A 23,440-nucleotide genomic window follows, 5' to 3' on the forward strand; every position below is an offset into this window, starting at 1 on the left:
AGATATGCTTATGTTATTTTTCATTTCTGTCTCCCGGGGTTCTGAGGCTGGGCTGGGAGGGGGAGGGGGACAGAGGGGAAAGAGGTACAGATTTTGGGCCCATTTGGGTCCCTGGCAAATTATTGGCTCTTTCCTCTCATCTTAACGGGGAGGATTCAGACAGGAGGGGTAAATGCACCCCCCACCCCCCTATTCCCTGGTTGATCTGCATACTGTCGGGGCCCCAAGTGCAGAATTAATCTTTGCTTTTGCTTGGATGTCCCACAGGGCACACTTTGGGGACTCGGGGTGGGGGGTGGTCTTGAAAACAGGGGTCCTCTGACCTCCTCACAGGGGCTCGCTCATGCTGCCCCTCCCCGTGGATGTGTGTGTTTATTATGCGGAGTCCCTGCCACTTACTGCCTTATGTCCCAGGACTGATGCTGTGGGGCGCTGGTGGATCAGCAGATGTCATGTTTACAGATCTAGGCTTCCCTTCTCCCACAGGGAGAGGCTCAGGCCTCTATTCAGACATTCCTGCAGAGGGTGGACGGAGTCCTCGCCGCCCCTGCCCCTGCCGTGTACAAATGTCGTGGTGCCATTGGGTTCCCTGACACTGCCCCCGGCTGGAATTTATTCTGAAGGGTGATGTCGGAGGGGGAGCAAAGGGAGCAAAAACAAGGGAATTAAAGACTCAGAATGTAGGTGCCACTGCCTCCCATGTTTACAGGAGCCTCCCTGGCCCCAGGCACCGGGCTGCAGGAAGTGACTCAGTTCCATCGCTCCTTGATTCCCTTGTAAAGGGAAAAACGACTGTTAGGACCCAGTTCACAAACTCCCCCTTTTATTACTTCGTCTGATGTCCAGAACTGGGGGCTTTGACATCTTGCTACTTTGTTTACAGGTCAAGAGTTTAAAACAGTTTTTACACTTTGTTTACAGTTTAAAACTGTGAACTTTTACAATTTGTTTACAGTTGAGAATTTTTTTTTTCCCCTTTGTTTACAAGTGAAAGGTAGAGAAAGTGGGAGAGGGGCTTGGCAGACCCACCTGTGAGGACCCTGAATCTGGTCATCTTGAGGGGTTTCTAACCCCCTAGTCATTCCAGGCCAAAGGGCAGCCCTGAGTCCCCTATTGAACAGCAGGCCCAGAAGGCCCAGTGGTAAGAGTAGGCATCTTCTTACCTACCACTGGGAACAGCGGCCATGCAGGGCTGTGGAGGGTCTGTGCTGACACCCACCTCCTTCACGCATACTCTTGGGAGGCAGTTTTCAAGGAGATTAAAAGTTCTACTTTACTGACTGGTGCCAAATCCCGCCAGCCAGAACCCCAGCTCTCCTTACCCAGAGTGACCCCAGCCCTTGAAGGGTTGAAGGGTCTGCTGCAGGGAGAGGGGGTTGTCCTTGCTATGTCCTAGGTTCTGCAGTTGCCCCTCTCTGGGAGGGGGAGTCCCCCCTCCAGCCCAGTGGCTCCTTTTCCTGTCTGTGTAAATTGTTCCGTGAAGCGGCGCTCTGTTTTGGGAATAAACTTCTATAGAAAATGGTTATTGCCTCATTCTGTTTGGGGGTGGGGGATGGGGTTGGAGGGTGGCTATGAATGATTTCCCGGGGTTGACCTTGGGGAGAAATCTGAGCACTGCCCCCTCCTCCTCCCCGAGAATATTCGGCTATTTTTAGCTCATTTCATTGAAGATCTGGACCAGGTTGCGATCTCATCCTGAATTCTGTCCCATCGACTTGAAGCCGGGCTTAAAGTATGAGCACAGGGTAAGGCCCCGTCAAGGCGGCAACTTGACGGCTTCCTAAGTCTGCCCGGCCTGCTGCCCTGACTTGGCATTTGCTCTGGCTGTCAAACCGACCCTAGGAACTGCCCTCAGTCCATTGACACCACTGACCCCTAGCTGTCGGGACATCCCGCTCATCAGGATCCCCGGCAGAAGCCTTTCGACCTTATGTGCTTCCTTTGGGGAGGGTGGTCGGGGGTGGGGGTGGGGGGCGGAGCTCGCAAACTTTCAGGTCTGTGTGTCCAGCGTTGAACGGAGCCCTTGGGCCCCTCGGGTCTTAGAGACATGCCAAGTCTCAGGGGCAAAGCCTGAGGGTGGTGCCCTCATGGAGGCATGAGAGGCCCCACGGACCCGGACACCCCACGGCGAGCTAAGGCTCTGGTCATCAGCCGCGCCCCTAGACACTCTGCTCCCCACCCCGAGGGCACCCTCCGCAAGAAGCCAGGACCTGGTGTCAACCCCATACCACTCAGGAACCAGCTCAGGTCTTTAATCCCGCTTAGTCCCACAACCCGCTCAGGCAAGAGAGTTAGTCGGGCCACGAGGAGGAGCCAGAGCCAAGTCGCAGGGGAAGGAAAGGGTTAAATCTCCCTCCTTAGGGTTCGCTGAGCCGGCGGAGCGTCCCTTAAGCCCCGCTCCGGCACACTGATTGGCCCAAGCCTTCCCCGTTCTGCCCGGGGATTGGCCGCTGGAAGTGAGCCTCAGGCCTCGCCTCTGTCCCGGCCCCGCCTCTCGGGCTGTAGCGGCCTCTTGCCCGAGCTTGGGAGCTACTGCCTCTCGGATGCCCACCAGCCATGGGGCTGTCGGAAGCGCCGGGGTGAGTGCAGGGCGCGGCCTCAGTTCCTCGTGTTCGAGTGCCCGAGGGGCGGACCACCCCTTGGCCCCCGAGCAGGCGCCCGGCTTGGGTTAGTTAGGAAAGGGGAGGGAGTACCACCGAGTTCCGAGCAGGCATTTCTCGCCTGGCGCGCCTCTGTTTACCGCTTTGTGGGTTTTCTGCAGGCGGCTGCCCAACCGTAGCGAGGGATGGGGCGGGAGCCCGCGCGACCCCAGCCCCTATAGGCTGCGAGGAAAGCCGCTCCAGCGCCGTCCGAGGGTTAGCCAGGAGCCGCCGGGAGGCGGCTGTGTGCGGAAGAGCTCCGGCCCAGGAGGTGCGCCGGTGCGGCGCGTTGGGGCCCTGGACGTGGCTGCAAGAGTGTCCATAGCGGGGGCTTGAGTACACCCAGAGATGCAACTGGTCCGGGAATGAGCGCTCCGGCCCTTCTGGGTGCCGGGCCCTCCTAGGGGGAGGGGCCAAAGAGCTAGGCCCCGCCCTCCAAGCGCGGGTTCGGCGGCGCGGGGGGGCGGCGAGGGGGCGGGAGTGGGCGCCCTTTAAGACCTCGAGCGACTCACGGAGGAGGGGCGAGGGGGGCTCAAAGATCTCTGTGAGTCGGCCATGCCAATAGTCTCAGGATCGTCCTTGCACCCACTCCACTCCCTCCTTCCACCGGGACATCCAGGTTAGAGGCCCTTTCCAGGTGAGCTCCTGCCCGCCAGCTGGGAACCTTACCGTAGGTCAGAGCTTTTCACAGGTCAGAAATTTCCTGACAGGTTAATGCTTTCCCCCTGAAGAGGGGAGCTACTCTCCAGGTAAGCTTTCCCCCTCTGAGATCCCTTCCTAGGTGAGAGCTTTCCCCACTCAGAGCTTACCTTAGGTGAGAAGTCCCTCCTGATCAGAAGTTCCCTGGCAGGTGAAAACTTTCCCCCAGGTAAGCGCTCACTCTCTAAGAGCTCCTATTCCCAGGGGAGAACTATTTCTGGGACAGCTTCACCCAGGTGAGGGTGCACCCAGGTAAAATCTCCTTCCCCATGCCTGTGAGTTCAGTCATGGCCTACTCGGCGACCCCATGGACTGTAGCCCACCAGCTTCCTCTCCTCTGTCCATGGGATTCTCAGGGATCGCACCTGTGTCTCCTGAATTGCAGGCGGGTTTTTTTGTTTGTTTTACCACTGAGCCATCAGGGACCCCTAAGAACTCCCTCCCCGCCACCCAGATCTCTTACTCCAGTGAGATCATTCCCCTTATTCAGATGGTAGCCACTGGGCAGATCAGAGATTCTCCCCAGGACAGACCTCACCTAGTTGGTGAAAACTCACCTGTCAGGGAAGAGCTTCCTATTAGGCGAGATCCTCCCAGAGATCATCTTCTCAAGTGAGATTGTCCCCCATTAATAAGGGAGCGTCCCTTTCCAGGCTCAAAAGTCTTCCCTCCTGGTGAGAACCAAGCCCCTGGGTTTCCCATTATGGGGCCTCAGTTGTCTACCACCTGGACCGTGTGACTGGAGCCCTGCGGGCAGTCTTAGCCCCAATGCTTTGCTTTTCTTAGAGCCGCCTCCTCCTATAGAGAGGCTTGCCTGCTATGCTGGATTCCTCCTCCCGTGTCTGCAGTCTCAGACAACACGCACTGGGCTCGTGGGGCAGCTGGATAAGGACTCAGACTGGTGGGGATTGGCTGGCGGAGAGCAGGGGTTGGGGGAGGAGCCTGGGAGGAGCAGTCAGCCTGCAAGCTAGATTGGCGAACACCAAAGGCAGGGCAGCCACACCTGGGCCGAAGTGTGGCTTATGCTCATCCTGCTGTCTCTTTGTGGGGGACTTTGGCCCAGCAAGAGTCTTCCACTAGCCAAAGTTCAGGTACTGCCCCTGCCTGGGCGTGGGCCTTGGGGCCTGCAAGAGGCAGCTAGCGGGTTGGACCTGTCTAGATCTTGAGACCTAGAAAAGCCAGGTGGGGCATCCTCCAGTCCCGGGTAGAGGTCTAGGGGTGGCTGGGCCAGGTTGTGCCCTCACTGTTTCTGGCCTCACCGCCCCCCCACCCCCACACCCACCAGAGAGAGGGACACGCAGGCACTGCTGTCCAGGACGCAGGCCATGGAGCTGAGGCGGCGAGACTACCGTGTGGAGCGGCTGCTGCTGAACCAAGAACAGCTGGAAGAGCTGGGGAGCCGGAGCCCAGCACCAGTGACGCTCCAGTGGCGAACCTGGTTTCGGTAAGGTTGACGGTGGGCCCTGGCCAGAACCGAGGGAGCCCCTGCCTCTGATACCTACTTGGGCTTGGGCTTGGTGGCTCAGTAGGTGAAGAATCTGCCTGCAATGCTGGAGACCCAGGTTCAATTCCCAGGGTCGTGAAGATCCCCTGGAGAAGGAAATGGCAACCCACTCCAGTATTCTTGCCTGGAAAAATCCCGTGGACAGAGGAACCTGGTGGGCTGCAGTCCTTGGGGGGTCACAAAGAGAAGGACACGACTGAGCAACTAAACCAGCACCTAATACCTACCCTGGTGTCCCCAGGTGCTCCCGTGCGCGGGCCCAAGCCCTTCTGCTTCAATACCTCCCGGTTTTGGCCTGGCTCCCCCAGTATTCTGTGCGTGACTGGCTTCTGGGTGACTTGTTGTCTGGCCTGAGTGTGGCCATTATGCAGCTACCACAGGGTAAGCCGCACTTGACCTGGAGACTGTACCCTCAGCCCTTGGATGGTGATCCTGACCCTTCAAGGCCTTAACCTGTGGTCTGTGCACCCCACCCCCACCTCAACCCTCGCCTTCCCCACAGCCCAAAGCATGACTCCTGCCCCTGGGACTATGGTGCATGACCCAGGGGCAGCATTTCTGCATCCTTTCAAGCCCCTGACCTCAAGTCTACATTGCTACCATTCCACCTCTAGGCCTGGCCTATGCCCTCCTGGCTGGACTGCCCCCCGTGTATGGCCTCTACAGCTCCTTCTATCCTGTCTTTGTTTATTTCCTGTTTGGCACTTCCCGGCACATCTCTGTGGGTGAGTGGAACCAGGCCTAGCCTTGCAGGAGCATGCCCGCATTCCCCATGGGGGCAGGGAGAGGGGGCACTGAGCAAGGCAGAGAGACCTAGGGAAGAGGGAGGGAGGCATTGGTGTGGGCATTCTAGGTAGGACTGGGCCTCTGACCATGAAAACACAGATTCAGATGATCAGAGGCCCTGACCCAGGAGGATGTGGTGGGTGAAGCTACTCACAGGGCCCAGACTTGGCACAAGCCTGGAAGCCTGAGTCAGGCCTTGCGCCCTTCCCCATTCCACTTTTCACTAGGGGAGCCGTCCTGAGTCCATGGACGCAGCCTGGGCAAGGGAAATGATGCTAGGCACCCTCAAGAGCCTTGGAACTTGGGGTGCATACCTGACCGTCAGCACTGCCCTCCATTAGCACAGCATAGTCTGGGGACATTTGTCTAGAACTGGTGTCTCCTGGTCGCTCCCTTAAGACCGAGAATCCAGGGCAAGCCGTGTTCTCCCTTCTTCAGACCACCCTGATCTGCCCCTGCAGGCACCTTTGCTGTCATGTCCGTGATGGTGGGCAGTGTGATGGAATCGCTGGCTCCGGACGACGCCTTCCTGCTGGGCTTGAACTCCACAGTCAATGTGGCAGCCAGGGACGACACCCGGGTGCAGCTGGCCTCTACTCTCAGTGTCCTCGTTGGCCTCTTCCAGGTGCAGAGCCGTCAGGAGTACATGCCCCTGACTGCCAATCCTGCCCCGCACCCCCACCCCACCCCATCTGACAGTTTTCTCTGAGTGTCTGACCATCACTGCCCCTTCATGGCTCATGATCTCACCTGCCCTGGGCTCTGCCCCGGCCACTGCTAGGACCCTCACCTCCCCTGATTGTCCCGTGCACCCCACAGGTGGGGCTGGGCATGGTCCACTTCGGCTTCGTGGTCACCTACCTATCAGAGCCTCTGGTCCGAGCCTACACCACGGCCGCGTCTGTGCACGTGTTTATCTCGCAACTCAAGTATGTGTTTGGCCTCCATCTAAGCAGCCGCTCTGGACCGCTGTCCCTCATCTATGTGAGTGAGGGCAGGGAGGAGGGGCGAGTGGATGGGCCCGGACTGGAAGGGCTGGCCGTGACCCTGCCCCCCTCAGACAGTACTGGAGGTCTGCTGGAAGCTGCCCCAGACGGTGGTCGGTACCGTGATCACCGCCATCGTGGCGGGAGTGGTGCTCGTGCTGGTGAAGCTGCTGAATGAAAAGCTACGGCGACATCTGCCCATGCCACTCCCTGGGGAGCTGCTCACGGTTGGAATTCCGGGGGCCCCTCGGGGGTGGGGATGGGGTGGGGGGTGACGTGGGGTAGGGGGGTGGTGGCAGACTGGGGGAAGGGTAAGTGAGGAGAGTCCCTGCCTTGTGGGCACCCCCCAGGTATTTAGAAACTAGCTGGAGTGGGGACTGAAGACGGGGTGGTGGGGAGGGGGGAGCCCCAGCAGACGGCTCCTGGCAGCATCTCCCTTTTCTCAAAACGGTGGAGTGCTGCTCTCAGCCCATCGCTGCCTTCTCCCCACCCCTCTGAAGGTTTCTCTTCAGGCTTCTTGCTTTACCCGCCATGTGGTTTCTCTGATTTCTCCCCCGCTTCACGGTGATGGTGCCAGGCCCTCCCCTGACCCTGTCCTTTCCCTGCAGCTCATCGGGGCCACAGGCATCTCCTATGGCGTGGGCCTGCAGCAGGCATTTGGGGTGGACATCGTGGGCAAAATCCCCGCAGGGTGAGCTCCAGCCCCTGTGGGGTCAGGGAGGGTTGGGCGGCCAGGCCCAGAACCTTCCTTTGGCCTCACCGATGCCCCTCACAGGCTGGTGCCCCCGAAGGCCCCCCACCCCCAGCTGTTCGCAAAGCTTCTGGGCAATGCCTTCGCCATCGCTGTGGTCGGGTTCGCCATCGCCATCTCGCTGGGCAAGATCTTCGCCTTGAGGCACGGCTACCGGGTGTACAGCAACCAGGTCTGGGGAATGGGATTCGGGTCACGGGGTCCCCAGACCCCAGCCCCTGGGAGCAGGTGGGGGGATGGAGTACCAGGTGGGAGACAGGGAAAGAGCACACAGATGTGCGGGGGCTGCGTGGGGGACTCGGGACAGTGGCCGAGTCTTTGTGGCTGCAAAGTGGATGTGGAGATGGGGGTACATAGGCCTGGATACCCCACACTGCTAGTGACGTGGGCTCGCTCCTCACTCCCCGCTCAGGAGCTGGTGGCTCTCGGCCTCAGTAACCTCCTTGGGGGCATCTTCCAGTGCTTCCCTGTGAGCTGCTCTATGTCTCGGAGCCTGGTGCAGGAGAGCACCGGGGGCAACACCCAGGTGGGCATAGGTGTGCCTCTGTGGGGCTGCTGCTTTGCTGGGTGGTCCTCCCCCTGCTCCCCCTCCCCTGGCTCCCCCTTTTCCCCCCGGCTCTCCCCACTTCTCCCCTGCACTCCAGCCCACCCGCCCTGCTTATACCCACTCCACAGGTGGCTGGAGCTGTCTCCTCCTTCTTCATCCTCATTATCATCGTCAAACTGGGAGAACTATTCCAAGACCTGCCCAAGGTGAGCCCCTAGCCCACCCAGCCAGGCTCGAGGGCCTGGGCCAGGCCAGGAGCTCAGAGCAGTCCATCAGGTCCCAGGAGATGGGGAGGGATACAGGGTCAGGCTGGAAATCTCTGGGGAGAGATTTGGAGTGGAGGGGCAGGAGTAAAAACTTTTGAGCATCAGAGCGCAGGCGTTAGGTTCCGAGGGAAGGTGATTGGTGTCATTGAGGGTCCTACCAGGCACTCCAGGACAGTCTGGTTCATCCGGGGGATTCAGGGTGGTGAGCAGCCAGCACCTCTCACTAGCCCCTGGTGGCCCTCCTCATCCCTTAGGCGGTCCTGGCCGCTGTGGTCATCGTGAACTTGAAGGGTATGGTGATGCAGTTCACCGACGTGTTCTCCCTCTGGAAGGCCAATCGAATGGATCTGGTGAGATGCCTGGGACGCTGGGGACGGGGTCAGGGCCCTCAGCCCCAGTGACCCTGCTGGAGTCTATGGACCGTGACCCTTCTGTTTGCAGCTCATCTGGGTGGTGACCTTTGTGGCCACCATCCTGCTGAATCTGGACCTCGGCCTGGCAGTGGCAGTAGTGTTCTCCCTGATGCTAGTAGTGGTCCGCACCCAGATGTAAGTCACCCCTTTGGTGTCGTCCCCCCCATTCCAGCTGGCGAGGGGACGAGGTCCCCACTGGCTTCCTCCAGCTTTCCCACATCTTGCGGCAGGAGGAGACCCCAGGCTCCTCAGAAAGCCCCCATTGCCCCCTCTCCTAACGCCCCCTTCTTGCGGCACTGTCTCCTTCTACAGGCCCCACTACTCTGTCCTGGGGCAGGTGCCAGACACAGATATTTACAGAGACCTGGCAGAGTACTCAGGGGTGAGCAGCAAGGGCTAAGCCGGGGGGTGACGCGGATGGGGAGGGATGGGGCAATTGGGATCATCCCTTATCAGCACCTTCCATGCCTGGCGCAGGCAAGGGAGTGGGGTGGGGTGCTAACGGTGCTTTGGTCCTTGAAATTTCAAGAGAGGAATTTGGGGTCGCCCTACACATACACTCAGAGTGTGGGCCTTGGGCCCCAGGGGTGGGATCCGTCTCGGAGGCAGCAGTACAAGCCCCGTCCTGCAGAAGAGGCCTGGGTCAGGAATGCAGAGGGGCAGGATCCAGGGCACCAGGATGTAGGGAAAGTTGTTTCCGGATCTGATCAATGGGGTTACTGTCCTTTACCTCCTGAGAAGCTTCACGCCACGCTCTGAGAACAAAGGCAGGGGCTCTGGAATCAAACCAGCTCATTTCCTCTCATGGAGACTTGAAGGTTGAGCCCAGTCCATGAGGCAGAGTGGCAGGGTGGGTGAGGGGGACATGCGTGGAGGAGCTCAGCTGGATGGCAAGGGAGGTGGGGGAAGCGGGGGTTGGGGCGGGCAGGGACATGGTTCAGGCCCAAAGGCCGGGCAGAGACCTGGAGTGTCCTGAGATGCATGGGAGCTGGGGAAGCCTTGGCTGGGCTAGCAGCTGTGGAGGATCTCTGTGTGCATGCAGGAAACAGCCCCCCAGTGCTGGGGTTGGACGCCCAAGCAGAAGCTGAGAGCCACTGAAACCTGGCCTGGCTGCAAGGCTGTCAGGATCTTAGTTCCCAGACCAGGGATCAAACCCATGCCCCTGCAGTGCAAATGTGGAGTCTTAACCACTGGGCCACCAGGGAACTCCCCCAGCCTGGGTATTGGCAGAAGGACTGGGGGATGGGGTGGGAGAGGTTGAGGACCCCCTGGAGGAGGAAGAAGAAGCTCTGACAGACCCTGCTGAGGGGTCAGGATGACCTCACCAGCTCCAGGGCATGGGCCACAGGCTGGGCCTTGTGTTGGCTGGGGAGCAGAGGGCTGGGGTGGCAGGTATCGGGGCACACGGGGAGGAAAGAAAGGAGGGCACGATGCAGCTAGGAGAGACGAGGGCTCAGCCACCCCCAACCTGACCTGTCCCCAGGCCAGGGAGGTCCCAGGCGTGAAGGTCTTCCGTTCCTCAGCCACCGTGTACTTTGCCAACGCCGAGCTCTACAGTGACTCACTGAAGCAGAGGGTGAGACCTGGGGTCCGTGGGCCGAGGGCGAGGGGCAGAGGGTCCCTCCTCTCTTGCAGCCTGCACACCCCTTGCGCTGTCCTTTGCTGCAGTGCGGTGTGGATGTGGACTACCTCCTCTCCCAGAAGAAGAAGCTGCTCCGGAAGCAAGAGCTGAAGCTGAAGCGACTGCAGAAGGAGAATAAGCTCCCCAAACAGGCAGGGCCCTCCGACCCCTCCCAGCCTGCCTCCCAGCCTCCTGGCTGCTCACCCTCATTCTTCAGCCCTTCTCCTCGCTCCCTGATGCCCCCAGGGACCCTGCTTTCCTCCCCTGGCAGGTTAGGGCTCTAGGGGGAGTCTGATTTTTTCTCCCGCCTCCTAAGCCAGTGGTGGCATGAACCATCACGGTCCTCTTCCCATAGTGGGTCACAACCCCACAGCCTTCAGCCTGGCTGCTCCAGGTCCCAAGCTTCAGTTCCTGGTCCACCTACCCACCTGCAGAAAGCCAGGGGACAACGCCAGGCCTGCCCAGCCTGATTGTCACCTGACATCTCAGACACCTCTTTCCTGGCCCACCCCCTTTCCCGGCCTAGGCTGCTGCCTCCAAGGGCACGTCCATCTCCATCAATGTCAACACTACTGTTGTGGACATCGAGAGCAACAACGATGTGGAGGGCTCCAAGGCCAAGGTGAGACTGGAGGGAGGGGGCAGCTTCAGGGATCAGGGTGCCCAGGTGATCCCGGGAGGAAGTCCATGGACCTACCAGCTGTGGGTTCAAGGTTGTCGTGCCAGTGGCAGGAGGAGGGGAGTGATGGATCCGATATTCTGCAGGGAGACCTCTCATGATATGCCATAGACTTCTGCTTGGGGTCTCCAGTCTGTAATCTGATGCCTGGACAAAGACCTTGAATTTGTGGATCCCACAAGACTCCACAGTCTGTGCTCATGGACAGCGGGGAAGGGGCTGGGCATGTGGGGAAAATCTGGGGTCAGAGGGGATGCCAGTCTCAAGCAGAGACTCTGGTAGACGTCAAGCAGGATGTCTGCATGAGCACGTGTGTCCGTGTGTCTCTTCTGCTTTGCTTTAGCACCCCCTAGCCACAGCGCTCTGGCACCCTGAAGATGGGGCATGGTCTCCTGATCCCTTTCCTTCTTTTTTCTCTTTAAATAATTTTTATTTGCTTGTTTGTTTTACTTTTGGTCACGCTGGGTCTTTGTTGCCGTGCGGACTTCTCTAGCTGCGGAGAACGGGGGCTACTCTTTGATGCGGTGCACGGGCTTCTCACTGTGGCTCTTCTCTTGCTGCGGAGCGCAGGCTGTAGGGGCGTGGACTTCAGTAGTTGTGGCACGCGGCTTAGTTGCTCACGTGTGATCTTCCTGGATCAGGGATTGAACCCATGTCCCCTGCATTGGCAGGCGGATTCTTATCCACTGTACCACCAGGAAAGTCTCCCGTTCCTTCTTAAATGTCCCTATAAGCGTGGGCCCAGGTGGTAACAGAGCACGGTCTGTGTGCTCCCCGAGTCTGGGTGTCCTCTCCTGGGTGTCCCCATGTGTCCCTCCTGTCTTTGCATACCAGCTCCCCGTGTCTATGTCCTCCCGTGTTCCCTGCGTACCCAGTATATATGTGCATTTGCATGTATGTGCTCACGTCTGATTGTGTGTCTCCACACATCTGTGCGTGTTCCCTGCCTGCCCCTCTGCTCCCTGCCCGCCTGCCCTCCCGCCCTCACCGTGGGTGGCCCTTGCAGCATGTCTGGTTCCCCAGGAGGCGAGCGCAGGGACTGAGCTAGAGGAAACAGGAGCCTGGGCTCCAGAAGATGCCAAAGCCTCAGACATGTCCTCGCTGAAGGCCCTAGGCCTGCCTCAGCCAGATTTCCACACCCTCATCCTGGACCTGAGCTCCTTCTCCTTCGTGGACACTGTGTGTCTCAAGAGCCTGAAGAATGTAAGGGGCCAGGGGCGTCCCTAAGAAGGGCCTTTGGGGAGGACAACCCTAATCTTCAACCCTGACCCTAAACTAGCTCCAAGAGCCCTCTGAGCCTGGCCCCCCGCCCGCCCCAAGCTACCCCTCTGAACTCTCTCCCCCAACCTGCCCTGAGCCCCCTTCGGAGCCCCTGAGCCCCCCTCTGAGCCTGGCCCCCCACCCCCGAGCTACCCCTCTGAACTCCCTCCCCCCACCTGCCCTGAGCCCCTCCCTGAGCCCCTGAGCCCCCCTCTGAGCCCCTGAGCCCCCCTCTGAGCTTGGTGCCCCCCCCGAGCTACCCCTCTGAACTCTCTCCCCCAACCTGCCCTGAGCCCCCCTTGGAGCCCCTGAGCCCCACTCTGAGCCTGGTGCCCCCCCCCCGAGCTACCCCTCTGAACTCTCTCCTCCAACCTGCCCTGAGCCCCCCTCTGAGCCCCTGAGCCCCACTCTGAGCCTGGCCCCCTTTCGTGCCGCAGATTTTCCGTGACTTCCGGGAGATCGAGGTGGAGGTGTACATGGCCGCCTGCCACGGTGCGTGGGGTGGACACAGCAAGAGAGGTCCGGGCAGGGGGTGAGGGTTCCGGCCGAGGAGTCTGCCGATCAGCACAGGGAAAAAGTCTTTCTTTGAAACTGGAGGTCAGAGGTGTCCTGGGAGGCCGGGGTCAAGGGTCACGAGTTGGGGATTAGCTATAAGCCACAGAGGTGATGGTTAGGGGGACGTTCTGCCAGCACCTGGGGGTTCCTGGTGGCTCTGGAGTCAGGAGAGACCTACTCGTTGCCCACAGCTCCCGTGATCACACAGCTTGAGGATGGGCACTTCTTCGACGCTTCTATCACCAAGCAGCATCTGTTTGCCTCGGTCCATGACGCTGTCCTCTTTGCACTCCAACATCGGAGGTCCGGCCCCGTCGACCCTGTTTTGGTGAGTTGACCTCTGGCCTGCTGAGCTCTGTCTGTCTATCTCCTGCTTGTCCCCTCCTGACCCCATTTTGGAAAGTCCGCCCTTCCTGGATGACTTAGAATGGCTGTGTCCCGCGGGGACCCACCGCCTTCCCCTCCTGCCTGGAGAGGAGGCTATCCTCTGGGAACTAACAGGACCCTCCTCTCCTCCTCTCCCTGCCCAGGTTACCAAACTCTGACCATGCTGCCGTTCCGCCTGAGACTGCCTGCCTTTGCAGGTTTGACAGGGTACCTGTGAGAAACCCCACAACCCTGGGCTGCCTCCGGACTTCACCAGGAGTCCCCTCTGTGCACGCACACTCACACACATAACTCAGGGATGGAGGTCCTGGGACTCCAAGTTCAGTGCTCTAGGCTGGGGATGAGACACTGGCCAGGTTGGAGGAGCAAGCGTGTTTTTAACCTCAGGAATAAAGATTTGTTTGCCTGATACCAGGGTCTGCTGTGGCTTGGTGGGGCGAGGGTGTGCTCCGCAGTCCCAGCTTCTGACCCTTCCTGCACCCCAAAGTTGGAACTGGAGTCAGAAGTTGGGGAAAGGTTTGGGGAGGGCAGGATCAGGCAGGGGGAGTGTGGGGCGAGGGAGTGTGCAGCTGGGGTCCAGGCCCAGGGCAGGGGCATCCCCGTCCTCATCCCGCACCCCATCGTCCTCCGCTGCATGCAGCCCTTGGCACCTGTGCCCTCATCTATAAAGTGGCTGGAATCAGAGCTGCTTCTCAAGAATGACCTGTTCACAAGGACACCCAAGCGGGTGAGGGAGGCCAGGTGCCACTGGGCAGCCCTGGGGGCTGTGCTGGGAACACCTGCGGTCAGTGTCGCGGGTCTGCAGTGAAGACAATGTGGGCATTCCCTGGCGGTCCCAGGGTTAGGACTCAGCTTTCACTGCCAAGGGTGAGGATACGATCCCTGGCTGGGAAACTAAGATCCCACAAGTCACACAGCACGGTGAAAAGGAAAGAAGAATGCGCGTGATTGATTTACTTGGGGAAAAATTGCCTATTCCTACAGCTAGACTATCTGGACTTGGCAGCTCACTGTCGGCCAAGAACCACGTGTTGATTTCAGCCGTAAAACACTGACGTCTGGGCGTGCGGCCCTGTGGATAGCAGTGGTCGTTTGGGCCAGCTGATACTGAGTGTCAGGGCTAGGGTGAGGGGTCGAATCTTTCTGGGCGTCTGTCCTCCTCAGGAGAGAATGAGAATAGTGCCCTCTTCATGGGTTGCTCAGTGAGTGTTCAGTGAGCGAATGCCACAGTTAGCTTGCGGCAGCGCTAGATCACGTCACCTGCTGAAACACGTGAGCCTGCCCTTTTCAGGTGCTGGGCCTGTGGACGGGGGCCCCCCTTGCCTGGCTGTCTCCCTCCTGGCCTTCAGTGCCTTGCTCTGTGTTCACGAATCATCTGTCCTTGCCTCCACCCCCCACATCCTTGCCCAGGAAGTCAGGGTGCTTTTTCACGCGGTCACACTGCCTGTCACAATGTCACAGTCTCCAGCCACAAGGAACAGTGCCTGGCACCTGGAGGTGCTGGGTAAATACTGGTCAAGTGAAGCGTAGGTGCTGGAGTGGAAGGGAAACCACACACATAGACCTGTAGTTACAGGGAGACTTTGTGTCTTGCGCTGTATTTTTTTTTTTTTTTTTTTTTACAGATTGAAGGTCTGTGGCAACCCTGCATTGGAGCCAGTCTATTGATACCATTTTTCTAACAGTTGCTCACTATGTGTCTCTGTTACATTGTGATCCTCACAATATTTCATACATTTTCAATTTTGTTATATTTGTTATGAGGATCTGTGATCAGTGATCTTTGTTAGTGTTATGACTTGCCGAAGGCTCCAATGACGGTTCTCAATTTTTAGCAATAAAGTGATTTTTTTTTTACTAAGGTATGTACTTTTTCTTAGACATAATGCTATTCCATGAGTCATAGAATACCGTGTAGTGTAAACGTAACTTTTATATGCACTGAAAAACCAAAAAAAGTCACGCGACTCGCTCTGTATTTTGTTTGGTGGGCTGGAACTGAAGCACAGTATCCTTGAGGTGTGCCTGTACTTAGAGATGCTTTGAAGAAAATAAAGCAGGGTCACGTGAGAGAGACGGGACTGTGTTACCCAGGATGGTTCTAGAAGGGAGGCTCAGGGAGCAGGTGACCCTTGAGTTGCCATCCAGTCATCTTTTTGGACAGTGCTCCTGGCGTAGGATGTGTTCAAGGAACACCAGCGTGGTCTGCATGGGTCAGCAGGGGAGACCAGAGCACGGAGCGCCTCACAGGCCAGGGCGAGCCTTCAGGCTTTTTTCCTGAGAGTATGCACCCGCATTTTTGGGTGTTCACGAGTGGTCCTTGGGGCTGAGTCTGGGAAGCAGGGAGCATGTCTACACTCAGCTTGATCGGCCTGTCGCTGGTGGAGAGCAGCATTAGGAGTTGTGGGGGCTAGAATTTTAGGGGTTGGATGCTAGGTGAAGAGGAGGGGAGAGGGGGCATGCCTTCGGTTCTGGACCCCCAGCCTGCCCCCCGCTCCCGTGGTTCCTGGCCGCTCTGCCCCTCCTGAAATCCACGGGCCCAGCCGGAACCTCCTGCCTCACCTGCTCCCCCTGGGGGAGGGGTGTTTGCCCGTTGCCAGGCGCCCAGGTTCTGGCCCCCGGCACTTGCCGCAGCCATGCTGCACACGCAGTCCTTCCTTCCGTGGCTGCTTCTGCTGACGAGGCCCATCTGCACCCACGCCTGGTCACGGCCCATGTGGTACCAGGTGGGGCTGGACTTAGAGCCCTGGGGGTGCCAGCCAAGCAGCCTGGAGGGCTGTGAGAGCAGCCTGGGCTGTCCCGGCTACTGGACGGGCCTGGGGACGAACCGTATCTACCCAGTGGCTGGGGTCACGGTCACCACGACCATGATGCTGATGCTCAGCCGTGCGCTGATGCAGCGGCGACGTTCACAGGCCTCTAAGAGCGAGGTGAGCCGGGCTCCGTCCCCACTGCCTCCTACCTCTGTTCCCACTCATGTCTCCTGCCGCCCCTCCCGCATCACTTCCTCCCCAGGGGCCTTACGTCTGTCCACAGCCAACAGTCCCCCGGCCATTTCCTGTGGGTGTTACCCTATCCCATCCTCCCCCTGGCCACTTCCCGTGCTGGGGGGTACCTGTCCCGTCTTCCCCCTGTAATATCTCTAGCCCTCACCCAGCCTGCATGGGCCCCACGACCACACGAGGCCACATCGGGTTGCTCCCTGATCCTCCATCACCCGAAGCCCCCGCTTCCCAGCACGCCTCTGTCCCTTCCCTGTGTTCTCACTCCTGCCTCTTGGTCCTGTCCCCAGCATCCACAGCTGGCCTCCCACCCTTGCGCCACTTGGAAACGACAGCGCCCGATCTCAGACCGTGCCCTCCTCCTCGGCGTCTTGCATATGCTGGATGCCCTCCTGCTCCATATCGAGTGCTACCTGCAGCGTCTGGCCACCCAGCAGCGCTCCCAAATAAAGGGGACTCCCGCCCAGACTGGGTGACCCAACACTTTCCTCTGTCTGCCTGGTGGCTCGTTGTGGCTTGTTGGACCAGGCTCAGGCCAGTGTGTCTCGTTCTCTCCAGACCTGTCGGGACCCTGTGCCCCTTTCCTACTTTTAGATCCAGCAGACCCATCGAGGCCTCAGTGCCCCTCAATGGCGGGGCAGGTGGGGCCTGGGCTGGCTCACACTGCTCCATGCTCCCCCCATCCCAACTCAGCCCTCCTCTTTAGGGATCACGCTCACAAATACAACTGCTCCTCTGGGGCTTCTCAGGGGTCCCCAGTGTGGTGGGGAGGAGATTTGGCCATCAGGGCAGATGTGGGTGGTCCAGGGAGGGCAGCCCAGAGGTGACCATGTGGCTGAGTCAGCTAGGGCTCCTGGTTGAGTCTGTGGGGCCTGAGCTGGGGCTGGGGGTTAGAGGGTGGGCCCTGGGAGCCTTCATCTTTATGACATCTCAAACACGCGGAGGCACCTAAGTGGCTCTTGCTCTAAGACCCCTTGGAAGTGGGATGAGGGCTCCCCAAGGGACCTTCACCACCCCCTTCTTCCCTTCCTCGACCATAGGCTAGGCATCAGGATCTCCTGATGTACAGAAGAGAACTGGCTCCTCCCTCACCCACTCACAGACAGGGGAGGGTGGAGGTGGTAGTGAAGCAGACTCAAAAAGGCAATTTCTCTGCAGAGAGGTATGCGAGCCCAGTTGGGGTGGAGCAGGGCTGATTGCTGGGACCTGAAGGATGAGTGGAGTGATAAGAGGAGGAGGAGATCTCCAGGCAGAAGGATAAGCACATACAAGGCCCAGATGGGGAAAGAGACTTTGACCTGTTGCAGGAACTGTAAGGTGGTCAGGATTTCAGGGGAGAGAAGGAACTCTGAGGCACAGGAGAGAGCAGGCTGGGGATGGGGGCAGGAGTTGGTCAAAGAGAGTCTGTAGTAGGCCAGAATAATAGTCCTCAAGATATCCATGGAACCTATAAATATTTTACAGTCCATAGCAGAAAGGATTTTTGCAGCTGGAATTAAGCTGAAAGACATTACAATGGGAAGATTGTTCTGGGTTATTTTGGTGGGCCCAGTGTAATTGCATGAGCCCTAAGAAGTGGAAGAGGAGGGCAGGAGAGTTGGTCAAAGTGTGAGGTAGTAATCCTCTGCTGCTGGCTTTGAAGATGGTGGCAGAGATCTTCCACCGCCAAAAGATCCAAGGAATCCAGCTGGCCTCTAGAAGCTGGGAATGACCCCTGGGTAACTGCCAGCAAGAAAACAGAAACCTCAGTCCTTCAACCACCAGGATCTTAGTTCTGCCAACAACCTGAATGACCAAGGGCACATACTCTGCTTGAGCCGCCAGAAAGAAACAACAGCCCTGCTCATGCCTTGATTTTAGCCCAATGACCTCCATATTGGATCTGGGGCCTACAGAACTGTGAGATAATAAATTTGATTTCTTCTAAGCAATTAAGTCTGTAGTGATTTGTTGTAGCAGCAGTAGAAAGCTGCTATGGATGTTGGTATCAAGAGTGAGAGGTACTGCTGTAACAAATCCTAAAAATGTGGAAGTGGCTGCGGAATTGAGCAGTGAGCAAAGACTGAAAGGATGTCAGAGAGCACAATTGTTGTTGTTCAGTTGCTAAGTTGTGTCCAACTCTTTGCGACCCCATGGACTGCAGCACGCTAATCCTCCCTGTCCTTCACTATCTCCTGGAGTTTGCTTAAATTCATGTCCATTGAGTCGGTGAACATAACAGAAAAAGACAAAAGTGTCTTCAACCAGCTGTTAGCAGAAATGTGGACATTAAGAATGTTGCCAGAGAGGGCTCAGAAGAAAAATAGGAACATGTTACTGGAAACTAGGAGTAAGAGGAATCTTTGTTAAATAGTCATGGGAAGCTTAGTGGAATTGTAACCCATATTGAATGGAAAGCAGGACTTGTAAATGATGAACTTGAATATTTAGCAGATGAAATTTCCAAGGGAAGTGCTAAAGGTGCTGCCGGATTGCTTCTTGCTTCAAAATGCTGCTGAAAGAAATTAAAGAAAATCTAAATAAATAGACATTCCATGTTCTTTGATTGTAGGACTTCATACTGTTAAAATGGCAATACTGCCCGGAGTGGTCTACAGATTCAAGGTAATCCCTATGAAAATCCCAATAGTATTTTGTCAGAGAAATAGAATAGCCCATCCTAAAATTTATATGGAATCTCAAGGGACACTAAATAGCCAGAACAATTTTGGAAAAGAAGAACCAAGTTGGAGGACTCCTACTTTCTGATTTCCAAGCTGTACTATAATGTACTGGAATCAAAACAGTGTGGTATTGGCATACAAGTAAGACGTATAGACCAATGAAAAATAGAAAGCCCAGAAATAAATCTTCACATGTCTGTTCAGTTGATTTTCAAGAGTGCCAAGGCCATTTAATGGGGAAAAGAGAATCTTTTCAAAAAATGGTGCTGAGAAAACTCAATATCCACATGCAAAAGAATGAAGTTAAACCCTTACCTGACATCATATACAAATAAAAGGATCAAAGATTTAAATTGAAAAGTTAAAACTATAAAACTCTTAGAAGAAACCATAGATGCAATTTTCATACTCTTGGAGAAAGCAATAATTTCTTAAGTTTGATATTAAAAGAACAGGTAATGGGGAAAAAATAGATAAATTGGATTTCATCAGAATAAAAAATCTGTGCATCAAAGAATTATCAAGGCAGTCAAAAGAGAGCTCACAAAGTGGGAGAAAATATTTGCAAACTGTATATCTAATGAGGGACTCATATCCAGGATACCCAAAGAATTCCTACAATTCAATGACACCAACCAATCAAATTCAAGAATGGGCAAAGGACTTGAATAGATTATCTAAAGGAGATATACAAGTGGCCAATAACCGCCTGAAAAGATGCTCAACATCACTAGTCACTATGAAAATACAAATCAAAACCACAGTGAGATATGATGTCACCCCCATTGCTGCTGCTGCTACTGCTGCTAAGTCGCTTCAGTCGTGTCCGACTCTGTGCGATCCCATAGACGGCAGCCCACCAGGCTCCCCCGTTCCTGGGATTCTCCAGGCAAGAGCACTGGAGTGGGTTGCCATTTCCTTCTCCAATGCATGAAAGTGAAAAGTGAAAGTGAAGTCGCTCAGTCATGTCCAACTAGTAGTGACCCCATGGACTGCAGCCCACCAGGCTCCTCCGTCCATGGGATTTTCCAGGCAAGAGTACTGGAGTGGGGTGCCATTGCCTTCTCCGGTCACCCCCATTAGGATGGCTATTATGAGGGAAAAAATGGAAAATTACAAATGTTGGTGAAAATATGAGAAATTAGAACACTCCTGCATTGCTGGCAGGGATGTAAAATGGGACAACCGCTATTAGAAAACAGTTTGGTGATTCCTTAAAAAACTGCGCATAGAATTGCCATATGACCCAGCAATCCCACTCCTCTGTAAATACCAAAATAATTGAAAGCAGGGTCTCACACAGATGCTTGTATGTCAGTGGGCGTTCAGTGTAGCATTATTCACAATAACCAAAAGGTGGAAAGAGGCCATGTCCGCCTACAGATGAACAGATAAACATCATGCTAAGTGGAATAAGCCAAACATAAAAGGACAATGTTGAAAGATCAACGGAGGCATGCTGAAATTTTTAAGAGTTCATTTCAACAAAATTTGATTCAAATTAGGCACATCCAATCTGGCAGATAGGAAAGAGTTCCACCGTTTCTTGGTGGCTCAGGGGCTAAGATCCACATTCCCAATGCAGGAGGCCTGGGTTCAATCCCTGGGCCACAACTAAGGATTCTGCGGGTGTACAGCAACTAAGGCCTGGCACAACCACCCAAGTAAGTAAATAGATAAATATTATAAAAGAAAAGAACTCCCAGGAACTGAACAAAAGTGGAAGATTTTATAGGTAAAAGGGAGTATGAACAAAGATACTATAGTTGGCAAAAAAAAAAAAGCAGTTGGTTACTGCAAATTTCTTGTCCTTTAGGGAATGGCATGGTTTATTAGGCAGATGAAGTAGTATTGATCAGGTGATTCCTGCTCAACTGCTTTAAGAGTTAATTTCTAGGAGGGCCCAAGCTAAAATTAAGACTTGGTTTGGTGGCATGCTGCTTAGCATAAGCGACTCTATTTTGGGCCTGTTATCTTTTAAACAACAAATACTGTATGATCCCGGTTATACAAGATACCTAGAATAGACAAGTTCATTAAGACAGAAAGTAGAATAGAGGTGGTTAGAGATTCAAGGAAAGTGGAAATGGTGAGTTATTGCTTAATGGAAATACAGTTTCTGTTTGGTATGAAGAAAAGTTTTGAAAGTAGATAGTGGTAATGTTGCATAATATATATGTATATATTTTTTTGCCACATAACACAGCTTGCAGGATCTTACTTCCCAGACCAGGGATTGAACCTAGGCTTTGGCAGTGAAAACACCAAGTTATAACCACTGAACTGCCAGGGAATTCCCTGCAGAGCATTTTGAATGTAACTAATACCACTGTTATTAATACACACTTAACTGTGTAATAATTAAGATGTAATAATACAGATGCTAAATGTTATGTACATGTTAGCATGATTTAAACACTAAGATAAACACATAAGAATAACTCAAGACCAATAAGCTTAAGTGTATATCAAACAAATATTGAGTGAGAAGAATAAGGTGAGAGTTAGCCCTCTCAGACAGCCTACGTGGACCTGCTTTATAGTTTTGAGAATTTCTGGGGGAAATAAAAGGAGTCCCAGACAAGGATAGAAAAAGGCGGCCTAGTCAAGAATTGCTGTTCCAGCACTTCCCTGCTGGTCCAGTGATTAGGACTCCACATTGCCACTGCCGGGGGCGTGGATTCAATCCTGTGTACAGCACGGCATGGCCAACAAAACAAAACAAAACTTGTTACAAAAATCTGCTTGCAATTTAGGGGGGGAAGATATTTTGATCTCACCTCCCCCCATATGCCAACAAAATTTCAGAAAATCAGTGACTCATCCAAGACTCTTGCCAAATCATTGCAATGACCATTACTTGTACTTGACCTTTTAGTAGCATTTCCTTTTTGACCAATCTCTTGAAACAGCATCTACCACATCACACTTCCTGGTTGTCTTTGTCCTTCCCTTCTCACCCCAGGGTATCGGGGGGGTGAGGAAGCAGGGGTCGGGGGTAGGCGCTGGGTGTGGATTTTGAGAGAGAGGAGTCAAGGACGAGTCCTAGATCTTTAGCCTGAGCAACTTGGCTAATGGAAGCGTCATTTACTGAGATGAAGACAGTTATGGAAGGAACAAGTTTGGGAGGGAAAGTAAAGAGTTTAGCATGTTAAATCGAAATGTCTGGTAGCTCTCCAGGGGAAACGGTGAGTAGATGATGGGAATACAGGAGCCTGTGTCGGTATAGACGCACTGAAGCCATGAGACTGGATGAGGTGACCAGAGAGAAGGCTTTGATCAGGAAGGGAAGAGGTGCCAGGATTGAGCCCTGGGCACTCATTGTCTGTAAGTCGGAGGTGAAGCAGAATTAGCAGAGGAGCTAAGGAGTGTCCAGGGAGGTGGGACAGTAGGAAAGAATGGGAAATAAACGTGGAGAAGAGATGAGGCTCTAAGGAGGAAAATGTGTCCAACCAGGTTAAACGAGACCGAGAACTGGCCACTGGATTTAGCAACCTGGAGATCACGGATGACCTTTACAGCTGTGGTTTTGGAGGAATGAATAGGGGGTGGTTTTGGAAGAATGAATAGGGGTGGACTTGGAGTGGCTTTGGGAGAGAGTGGGAGGAGAGGAATTGAAGGCAGTGAGCTCTTTGGAGGGATTCCCAGGTGGCTCCGTGGGTAAAGAATCTGCCTGCGATGCAGGAGATGTGGGTTCAATCCCTGGGTCAGGAAGATCCCCTGGAGGGGGAAATGGCAACCAGTCCAGTATTCTTGCCTGGAAAATCCCAGTAACAGAGGAGCCTGGTGGGCTCCAGTCCATGTGGTTGCAAGGAGTTGGACATGACTGAAATGACTGCGTGCGCAGGCACACTGCTGGAAGGAAGGTACGCAGTGTGCTGGTCACTGGAAGGAATTGTGTCACAGCAAGAGGAGCCTAAGAAAACATGACAATGAAATGTAATGTGGTATCCTGGACAGGATCCTAGAACAAAAAAGGGCATTAGATGAAAACGAACTAAGGGAATCTGAATAAACTATGAAGTCAAAGTTGCTCTGTCATGTCCAACTCTTTGTGACCCCATGGACTATACGGTCCATGGAATTCTCCAGGCCAGAATACTGGAGTGGGTAGCTTTTCCTTTCTCCAGGAGATCTTCCCAACCCAGGGATCGATCCCAGGTCTCCCACATGGCAGGCGGATTCTTTACCAGCTGAGCCACCAGGGAAGTCCAAGAATTTTGCACTTTAGTAATAATAAATGTGTCAATACTGATTCATTAATTCTAACAAAGTTATCAGAATAAGGTAAGATATTAATAAGGCAAATTGTGCATGGCTGTATGTGGGCAGGTATATATGGGAAATTCTGTACTTTCTGCTCAGATTTTCTGTAAATATAACATGGTTCTAAACACCAGTAATTAAAAAAAAACTGTACTTCTACATGATAATGTCATTTTAGTTTACAAGATATTAATCAGTGCACACTTAAGCATCTTCTCTGTGATGTTTAACATAATTTTGCTTGTTTATTTTTGGCTGCGTTGTGTCTTCGTTGCTGTATGGACTTTCTCTAGCTGCAGTGAGCCAGCGCTGCTCCTCCTCGGGGTGCTCAGGCTTCTCACTGTGGTGATGCCCTCTTGTTGCAGAGCAGGGGCTCTAGGGTGTGGGGGCTTCAACAGTTGTGGCACAAGGGCTCT

At 54.8% G+C, this 23,440-nt stretch overlaps 2 protein-coding genes across 2 annotated transcripts; both read left to right on the top strand.

Annotated features, from left to right (window-relative positions):
- The first annotated feature begins 2,521 nt into the window (after nucleotides 1–2,521).
- Nucleotides 2,522–13,430, top strand: SLC26A6 (solute carrier family 26 member 6). Its single transcript, XM_068982058.1, has 21 exons — nucleotides 2,522–2,579; nucleotides 4,624–4,782; nucleotides 5,084–5,223; nucleotides 5,457–5,567; nucleotides 6,090–6,253; nucleotides 6,448–6,612; nucleotides 6,689–6,841; nucleotides 7,223–7,305; nucleotides 7,390–7,537; nucleotides 7,778–7,891; nucleotides 8,041–8,118; nucleotides 8,433–8,528; nucleotides 8,620–8,726; nucleotides 8,904–8,973; nucleotides 10,075–10,167; nucleotides 10,260–10,364; nucleotides 10,739–10,834; nucleotides 11,918–12,094; nucleotides 12,589–12,643; nucleotides 12,898–13,034; nucleotides 13,237–13,430. Exons 1-21 carry the CDS (start codon nucleotides 2,557–2,559, stop codon nucleotides 13,249–13,251), a joined length of 2,289 nt encoding a protein of 762 aa, XP_068838159.1. The 5' UTR covers nucleotides 2,522–2,556; the 3' UTR covers nucleotides 13,252–13,430.
- A 2,299-nt stretch (nucleotides 13,431–15,729) lies between these two features.
- On the top strand, nucleotides 15,730–16,571 carry TMEM89 (transmembrane protein 89). Its single transcript, XM_068981621.1, has 2 exons — nucleotides 15,730–16,023; nucleotides 16,386–16,571. Exons 1-2 carry the CDS (start codon nucleotides 15,730–15,732, stop codon nucleotides 16,569–16,571), a joined length of 480 nt encoding a protein of 159 aa, XP_068837722.1.
- The last annotated feature ends 6,869 nt before the right edge of the window (nucleotides 16,572–23,440 follow it).

This window comes from Capricornis sumatraensis, chromosome 10, assembly GCF_032405125.1.
Source record: "Capricornis sumatraensis isolate serow.1 chromosome 10, serow.2, whole genome shotgun sequence".
In the NCBI taxonomy this organism is placed as follows: Eukaryota; Metazoa; Chordata; class Mammalia; order Artiodactyla; family Bovidae; genus Capricornis; species Capricornis sumatraensis.

Coding starts and splice junctions, on each gene's coding strand:
- SLC26A6 (XM_068982058.1), top strand. CDS start 2,557: ATGGGGCTGTCGGAAGCGCCGGG. Junction 10,835..11,917: donor TGGAGGGCTCCAAGGCCAAG/GTGAGACTGGAG, acceptor GTTCCCCAGGAG/GCGAGCGCAGGGACTGAGCT. Junction 12,095..12,588: donor GTCTCAAGAGCCTGAAGAAT/GTAAGGGGCCAG, acceptor TTCGTGCCGCAG/ATTTTCCGTGACTTCCGGGA.
- TMEM89 (XM_068981621.1), top strand. CDS start 15,730: ATGCTGCACACGCAGTCCTTCCTTCCGTGGCTGCTTCTGCTGACGAGG. Junction 16,024..16,385: donor CACAGGCCTCTAAGAGCGAG/GTGAGCCGGGCT, acceptor TCCTGTCCCCAG/CATCCACAGCTGGCCTCCCA.